Here is a 9,694-nt window from a genome sequence, read left to right as displayed (position 1 = left end):
TATGCCAACTCGCCTCCAGGTTGAAGTTCGTTCGCTACGCTCACTCACCTTTTGGTTTCAAATTAGCTGTTGTCATAAATTAAAAATATATAATAGTGCTGCACCCTGTTGGTAAACCTTTTAACTTTTTAATGCTATTGAACACCACAGAATCAAATTGTTTAGTTGAACCAGCTGTTAAGAATCTTTAATTCCATTTAATTATAAGTACTCATAAGGTTAACACGGGAAACTCCAGAGCCACTGGGGCGGAGCCCTTTTGACGGATCTGCACGAAACTTCACACAAACCATCCTTGAATAATGCTTAATAATTCCTGATTTTACAATCTGTCAAGCGGTTTCGGAGTCCATAACGTTCAAATATATATATACAAACTTCCTCTTTTATAAATATAGATAATATACAAAAATGTTAAACAATAATTCAAGGTAGGGTAACCCACGAGACTAATAATATGGACAAAATAATTACTAGAATGTATATAGGGGCTATTGCCCCTACAAACCACTAGAGAAAAAAAGTATATTGAGTTTTAGCCTCCTGATCACATTTAAATACTAAATAATGGTGTAAATACCTGCATCTATGTGATCAATGTGTTGCTAAAATGCAACCGGTTTCGACTCACAAAGGAGTCATCGTCAGGCCAGTACAGATGTCTTCTTGCTTCATTTGAAGGTCGTCAATTTGTGATAAATAAATACATTTAACAAACACACGTACACGAACATAGAAACGAACATTTAAGGTTAAAAACGAAAGATAATACTAAAGCGGTAACGGGACACGACGTGATCGGGCGGGGGTTATGTCTAGACATTACTATTATAAACTAGAACTATTATAAAAGCATTTTATAATAGTTATGTCTAGACATAACCCCCACCCGATCACGTCGTGTCCCGTTACCGCTTTAGTATTATCTTTCGTTTTTAACCTTAAATGTTCGTTTCTATGTTCGTGTACGTGTGTTTGTTAAATGTATTTATTTATCACAAATTGACGACCTTCAAATGAAGCAAGAAGACATCTGTACTGGCCTGACGATGACTCCTTTGTGAGTCGAAACCGGTTGCATTTTAGCAACACATTGATCACATAGATGCAGGTATTTACACCATTATTTAGTAAAAAAAGTATATTCGTTTGTATAAAAGTTTATACTTCCAAAACTGCGTCTAAGATGAAGAATCTCATTACATGATATTTCACCCTGCTAAACTCAGTTACCAGATGAGTCATTTAACAACCTAGAGTAGAACAATATGTTTAATTGAGCTGTGCGTATTTGTATATATAGTTTTCAGAGGTAAAATAAAATGGCATTTTTATCAAAATATATCTGTTTAATTAACCAAGCACAAGCAACAACATTAGCGCAACCTAAATTCTTTAAATAAGTGTATTACAGTAGACTTAGTTTAAAAGTATAAAAAAACTCTAGATAATATAGTTAAACTTAATTGTAAATAGTGAATTATTTTTATTAAACCTTTTATCTAAATGAAAGACGCAAAACCATCCCAACATACAGATGATCTCATAATATTTGGGGTACCACAGGTAACACAATTCCTCAACTTCTTATTTATAATGTTTACAAAATTAAAAATAGCAGTGTGATTCACAAAATTAGTTTAAAATCAAAATAGATATATTTAATAACCTAAATGTGGACATTTGAGGTAACAAAACAACAAAAGGTTGGCGTAGCTTGCCACAGTTAAACTATATTTACTATTCAATTCAAATTTTCCTAGGGAAACACATTTACCAAATTTAGTTCTTCTTTAATTCATTGTGATTGTTGGGAACTGAAACAGACTTTTTAAAGTGTGTATTTTTGTAGTACTGGTACCTTGTTTAGCTGTTCTTTGAGGGAACTTTAACAATAACAGTCTTGACTTCTGTGTAAGCCTGGAGTCCGTACTCTCCCAACTCTCTTCCATTCCCAGACATCTTGAACCCACCAAACGGAGCTTGAGCTTCGATCACATTATAGCAGTTCACCCTAAAGATGATGGAATTTTCAGCAAAATGAACATTTTTGAAATTATTAGCAGTTATTAAAAAATAAAAGTTGAAAATATATTTAACTGTTATCAAACAACCTTAAACTACCCTGTGAACTAGCACGTCCATAATTTGCTTAATAACATTTTTGTAATCATAAATATGAAAATATTTTATAAATTGTTTCTTATAAGTTTTACAATAAGTTTTGTAAATAACAAACTTGTAACAAATTATTAGTAATTTTGCAATAAATAAGATTATTTTAACAGTGATTACAAATTAATCAAAGCAATTTTATTTTATTGAATTTTAGCCATTTGATCGCATTTAAATAATAGGCCTACTATAAATTGGTCAATATGTGGATTTTATGCGATCTGAAACATTGCTATGGCAACTAGTTTTGAGTCACTTAGAGCCATCATCAAGCCAGTACTTCTATGTACCTTTAAATGAAGCAAGAAGAGATCTTAGTACTAGTCTGAAGATTAATTGTATGTGAGTTGAAACTTTAGTTGCCAATTGCCATACAGATGCCATTTCAGATTGAATAAATGCAGGCATTTGCCCAAATTTAGGAAATAAAATCAAATTATTTTCATTCATTAGAGTATCTACAAGAGTACATTGAACAGAGTCATCTTACAACTAATGTCCTTCAAGTAAAACGATAGTTACAAATCAACAGTTTCCATGGTTTTGTACGGTGCTGACATCAAATTTTATAATTTTTTGTGGTGCTCTCAGTTTCAAGAACAAATTTTTAATTAAATTGGTTTACCATATGTTGGCAGGTTCTTGAAGATTGTAGATTCCTATGCTCGATGTACATTTAGCCACAAGTGTGGCATCTTCAGGAGCAAAGTTTGTTATCACATCACTTAATACACTATAGTTATTTGTAACTAGTGGGGGAAGTAGTACTTTGCTTCGCTACACACTAGAGTAATGTTTACTCACTAGCCGTAGGCGAGTGTCAAAAGTTTCTCGAGTGCAGCAAAGGCAGTTTGCACTTGTGTTACACGTTTTTAGGTTAGGTTGAATCCAAACATTGAACAAAATGGGAAATGCTGCACCAGCTGATCGTAGTCATGATATCTTTGAGTGTTGCTAACTTATTTTCAAGCGTACACTTATTACGTGCCTTATAAAAGCACGCTGTTTTGTGTTGTTAATTTGAAATACTGGTGTGCGTCAATAGTAAAGTGGAAAAAGTAAAAAGTGTGTAGAAAAAGTAAGTAGATGCAGCAATTAGCAACTTTCTGTACTATAATCAGTGCAAGGAAGGCCACTTTGTCAAGTGACTGTAGGAAAACAATATTTTACTATTTATTTACATTACATAAATAAATATTAAAATAGTGTTTGTGTATTAAGTGATGTGATAACAAAATTTGCTCCTGGAGATACCACACTTGTGGTGAAATGTACATCGAGCATAGGAATCTACAATCTTCAAGAACCTGCCAACCATAAGGTGAACCAATTTAACAATTTTTATTGTACATTCCTTAAAATTAAAAAAAATCTTTAATTGAAAAATCAGGATGTGTCAAAGGTATTCTTTAAGGTGTGTTTTAAAACTGTTAGGGCCTATTTACTCTAAAAAAAAGGTATTTTTTGTTGTGAAAACAATTTGCATTCACAATGTTAATATTAAATTGGGATTAAGCTGTGTAAAAATACTTCATACATAATAGAATTAAAGGATATTATTATTGATGTGTCTTTTCTAACATACTGTATGTAAAAAAAAATACCATATGTTATGTTTAATAAGTTAACTTTGTTTTTGTTTACTTTACCATCATTGTTATTTAGGATTCATTTCAGAATAGGCCTACACCTATTTCATTTTACACATCTTTTATTTAATAACAGTTTGGCGACGATTAACCAGTTTAAATTAATTAAATTAAATTAAATTAACCAGTTTTTATTTTTTTTTACATTCTATTTTTACGATTTGAATTGTTTTTTTTAATATGAGTGACCTAAGTAACACTGAAAGTTTGACTGATTTAACCCTCCGAGTGTCCATAGTTTAGGCCTTAATGTCCACCTATTTTTGGCGCATTTGCAAGGTGTTATTAAAACGGATCTGAGAAGCTTAAAACAATGTTAATTCTACTGTTCTATATACCATTTTGTTTGGAAAATCATGGGCTTCAATATCATACATAAAACATAAGGAATATTTGTTTCAAAAAAATTTTTTAGGTAAAAAAAAATTATTTTGGAAAAATTGAAAAAAAAATAAGTTCGCGCTCAATGAAATTGTATAAATTATAGGCCTATAAATATTTGATAATAGCCACTTCGTTCTAAATTTTATGAGGATTACAAATATATAATAATATAAGGAAGTAGATTGCAAATAAATAAGTTATGGGCAAAAAACAGATTTTTAGTACATAGCGTTTAGCTAAGAATGCATAGCCTAACCATAGCTAGGAATCTGGCTGATAATTTACATCAATATCACTACCTACTTCATCCGGATCGTCAATAAGTCCTTCAACATCACTAATATCATCTTCTAGTGCATTACGTATATCACTACTGTCCATTTTTACCACTAAAAACTACAATAAACGTACAAAAACACACAAGTCACCGATGTGAAATAACCAAGTTGTCTAAAACACGAACGTCAGCTGTCTGCTACAATTACGATCGGCTCGGAGAACATAAAGCGCTTAGAGACAGACCTCTGGAGAAAGCTTAGAATCTAACGAAAAGAACGATACCTAACTCGATCCAGTTCAATCCGATTCAGTCAGTCATAGAGCCTTCACCGTAAACGATATTCGTGTGTCGAAAAATCGACGCGTGACACTACACAAAGTGTGTCGTGAGTCGATTTTTCGACGAGTGACGCTCGGAGGGTTAAAGAAGATTAGAGTAGTAGTGAAGGGTCAGTTGTCTAAGGCTGAAAGATGGCTAGCAAACCTACAAAACATGTCAAAAGAAGTAATCAAAACTAGGATAACAACAATTGAAGAGTATTGGGAAAGATTTAATTCTGTACAACAATTAATAGAAGAGAAAACTGAAGAAGTTGAAATTGAGAAAGAAATAGATTACAGAGTAGAAATGGAGGACAAATATTACAAGGTAATGGATGAGTTACAAAAACGTATGGGACAGCTTGCAGAACTACAAGTGCACATTCAAAATGTTGTGCCTAGTACATCAAATTTGTCTTCTCCACAACGTCGATCCACTACTTCCTCAATGATTTTCACACCTTATCAGGAAAATGAATCATTCAAGAACTTCATTCGTCGATTTGAGATATTTCTATATCTACATAGCCAAGAATTGGAACCAAAGGATCAAGTGTCAATGCTACATGCCTTAACGCCACATTTACATCAGAGGCTGTATGATTTGTGCGCTCCTGAAAGTCCTTTGGATAAAACATATGCTGAATTAGTAAGTCTTTTGGCTGATTATGTTGACCCTAAACCTAGTACTTGGGCCTTACAACACAAATTTATGACAAGAACACAAGAATCTGAAGAAACCGTAAAAATATATTCCGTTGAGCTTCAAAAGTTATCTTCAGACTGTGACTTCAACTGTAATAATTGTGGGAAATCAATTGCAAACACATTACTACGCATGCAGTTTATAAGAGGTATTAGCAATTCAGACATAAGAGCAAAATTATTACAAGAAAGATCTGCTTCATCGTTTCAAGATGTAGTGAAACTTGCCTCCATCATGGAATTGGCAAAGAATGAAAGCCATATAGTAGAAGAAAACATTCATTCCAATGAGAAAATCAACAAGATAGCAGGTACATAAACAAAACCACCCCATTTTTCTCCTACTTGGAACAAAAAGTTAAAGTCTCCATTTGAACGCCTCAAAGGTAAATGCTATCGTTGTGGATCACCTAGACACAGGGCACATCAGTGTAAATTTATCAGAGAAATATGTAAGAAATGCAACAAACAAGGGCATATTGCTAGCGTATGTTTAGGCACAAAACAAACAGAAATTCATTGTACCGAAACTGACAATACTATAGACTATTATAAGGAAGATAAACAAGAGGTTTTTATGATACACAACCAGAGTGCCGGTAATGACAAGTTTATGGTCGAGATACTTATTGAAGGTGAACCTGTGCGGATGGAGTTAGATACTGGAGCAGCAATAAGTATTCTACCATACTCTACCATTTAAAAGACTCAACATAAATAAAAAGATTTTCCACACAAACATAGAACTAAGGACATACTCAAGTGAAATAATCAAACCCCGGGGTGTCGTCTTTGTAGAATGCACTTACAATGATCAGGTGTTTGTTGGTAAACTCTACATAGTGAATCAAAATTTTTATGCAATTTTCGGAAGAGAATGGATTAGAGAGGTCAAACTGGATTGGGCAGAACTTAAAACAGTTAGTAGCAATACTACATCTACTGCACTCGAAGTACTTTTGGATAAATTCAAAGAATTATTTGAACCAGGAGTAGGACTCATACCTCACAAAAAAGCACACTTACAGCTTGTTGAAGGGGCAAGACCTATTTTTGTGAAAGCTCGTCCAGTCCCATATGCCCTAACTGAAAAAGTAGAACTCGAGTTGAATCGTCTGGAAGAAGCTGGAATCGTTTCCAAAACGGACAAGTCCGATTGGGGTACTCCAATTGTACCTGTAGTAAAGCCTAATGGTAACATACGAATATGCGCTGATTACAAGGTTACAGAAAATAAACAAATCAAAGAAGAACATCATCCAATACCTCGGATCGAAGACATTTTTGCTCAAATGAATGGAGGGCAGTTGTTCTGTACTTTGGATTTAAGTAACGCTTATCTCTACTTGGAAATGGATGCTGAGAGTGCAGAAATTCAAACTTTGAGCACTCATAAAGGATTATACACAGTTAACAGACTGATGTTTGGTGTAAAAGTTGCTCCAGGGGTTTGGCAAAAGGTGATGGACGGAATCCTTCAAGACCTTCAAGGTGTTCAGTGCTTCTTTGACGATATAATAATTCAAGGAACATCATCAAAAGAACTACTAGAAAGACTAAATCAAGTGTTTGAGCGTTTAAGGAGTCAAAATTTGAAGTTGAACCGTGACAAGTGCAAATTTTTTCAAAAGAAAATTGAATACTTAGGACATATTATTGACGCCACTGGAATCCACAAAAGTAAGGATAAAATCACAGCAATTACAAATGCACGAAGGCCTCAAAACATTCAAGAACTCCGATCTTTCCTAGGGCTTGTTAATTACTACAACCGGTTTGTAAAGAATTTGTCCACTGTTTTAATCCTTTACATAGACTTCTAAAAAAAAGGCAGTCATTCATATGGGACAGTAAAAGTGTGAAGAAGGTTTCCAAAACATCAAGAAAAGAATAACAAGTGACACAGTTCTTTGTCACTTTAACCACAGAAAACATACTACTAAAACCCAGAATGCCAACCGCATGGTAAAAACCATTAAGTGTTTTGAGAGAGCTTTGCCTGTCAATTCGTAGGCAGCGCCACCAGCGTTGCTATGCTGAGTTCATGGCAACGCTGGTGGCGCTGCCTACGATTGACAGGCAAAGCTCTCTCAAAACACTTAATGCTTTTTACCATGCGGTTGGCATTCTGGGTTATAGTAGTATGTTTTCTGTACTTTAACCCAGACCTGCCATTGATCCTTGCAACTGACGCTTCACCAGTGGGACTTGGAGCAGTGATATCACATGGTTTCCCAGATGGAAGTGAAAAGCCTATAGCTTTTGCTTCAAGATCATTGACCAATGCTGAAAAACATTACAGCCAAATCGATAAAGAAGCCACAGGTATATACTGGGGGTTGAAGAAATTTTTTTCTTATTGCTACGGACGTCATTTTACACTCATCACGGACCACAAACCATTAGTCTCAATCTTCAATCCCAACAAGAGCCTACCGTCAATGTCAGCTACGCGACTATTCAACTACTCCCATTTTTTTTTAGGATTTAACTACACAATTGAATTCAAGAGAACTGGTGACCATGGCAATGCAGATTTCCTCTCAAGATGTCCTGTGGAAGATTCAAAATTTACAAGTATTGACCAGTTTGGACATTTTCAAACAAACCAATTGAACACCATAACTATCAATCCCAAAGAACTGGCCGAAGAAACTAAGAAGGACGCATATCTAAAACAAATTGTGGAGGCTCTTGAGGAGGGTCAGTCATTAGAGCCATTATTAGGATTTCACGATAATGAAGTTACATTACATGAAGGATGCCTCTTCAAAGGGTGGAAAGTAATCAACCCAAATTCTCTCAAGAAAAGACTTCTCAATGAACTACACTACGGGCACATTGGTATAGTAAAAACCAAAGATTTGGCAAGAAGTTACTGCTTTTGGAGAGGAATGGATAAAGACATCGAAAACATGATTGCTGTTTGCAAGCCTTGTCGGGAGAAACAAAATTCTCCAACGAAAGAGATCAATCATCCTTGGGAACCAGCAACTCAGCCATGGGAGAGAATACATATAGATTTCATGGGCCCAACAAATGGACAACAATTTTTCATTGTTGTTGATGCCTTCTCCAAATGGGTAGAGGTAATACCTTCAAAAACAGCAACTACCGATTGGACTATTAAGGAGTTGAAGAAACTTTTTAGTACTTTTGGTCTTACAAGCCTCCTAATTTCAGACAATGGACGAAGTTTCACTTCTCTTACTTTTCAAGAGTTTCTTAAGTCATGTGGAACTCAACACAAAACGACTGCTCCGTTCCACCCATCATCTAATGGACAAGCTGAACGCTTTGTTGTACAAACAGTAAAGAAGATGTTGAAGTCGATATTAGATGAACCAGGAACACTTGACAGTAAAATTCACAAGGTGTTAATTCAACTCCGTCAAGTACCAAACTCAACAGGAAACTCGGCATACTATCTCTTGTTCAACAGACAAGTAAGAACATACCTCAGTGTTATGATACCTTCTAGAATCGAGGACTCAAAAGACAAAAAAAAAACTAAAGTTATAACACGCATATTTAAGGTCGGAGACCGTGTTCAAGTGAGAAACTACTACAAGGGTCAGAGAAAATGGAGTTTCGGAAAAGTTACATCAAGAGATGGAAATCTACATTACAACGTTGAACTGGAGAACGGAGTAACATGCAGACGACATGTAGATCAAATGCTGCGGTCAAGACTTTAAAGGGGGAAAATTGATGTGTCTTTTCTAACATACTGTATGTTAAAAAAAATACCATATGTTATGTTTAATAAGTTAACTTTGTTTTTGTTTACAATCATTGTTATTTAGGATTCATTTCAGAATACACCTATTTTATTTTACACATCTTTCATTTTAGGGATGGACGGGTCCCGAAATTTCGGGAATTTTTAGGGAAAAAAATATTCCCGATTATCGGGACGGGATAACATTTTATTCGGGAATTTTTCGGGACTGGATTTGGTCCGATCGTTGGCGATTTTGCCGCTTCGCGAGTGCCGATGACGCCGCTATTGCGAGCGATAGGTCCGCGAACGCAGGAGACGAAGTCATTTCGACGATTGCGCCGTGACCGCGGAGTCATAACGACTATCGTGCCGTGACCGCGATTATTGGACCGACGATCCCACCGTGACCGCGAGTCATAACGACGATCGCGCCGTGACCGCGAGTCATAACGACGAT

At 35.3% G+C, this 9,694-nt stretch overlaps 1 protein-coding gene across 2 annotated transcripts in view; it reads right to left on the bottom strand.

The window, feature by feature from the left end:
* Positions 1 to 1,328: 1,328 nt before the first annotated feature.
* The window catches only part of LOC128983244 (aldehyde dehydrogenase, mitochondrial), a 99,235-nt gene continuing 90,869 nt past the window's right edge, over positions 1,329 to 9,694 (bottom strand). For both annotated transcript variants that reach the window (XM_054402479.1, XM_054402478.1), the window contains one exon: positions 1,329 to 2,014. In XM_054402479.1, coding sequence (XP_054258454.1) covers positions 1,867 to 2,014 — 148 coding nt within the window. In that variant the 3' untranslated portion in view covers positions 1,329 to 1,866. The remainder of the gene's footprint in view (positions 2,015 to 9,694) is intronic.

Source organism: Macrosteles quadrilineatus, unplaced genomic scaffold (genome assembly GCF_028750875.1).
Source record: "Macrosteles quadrilineatus isolate MER2022 unplaced genomic scaffold, UCM_ALF_1.0 Scaffold_1__1_contigs__length_201487025, whole genome shotgun sequence".
Lineage (NCBI taxonomy): Eukaryota > Metazoa > Arthropoda > Insecta > Hemiptera > Cicadellidae > Macrosteles > Macrosteles quadrilineatus.
The sequence above is the reverse complement of the archived record's forward strand: the minus strand, read 5'-3'. Positions and strand labels throughout refer to the sequence as shown.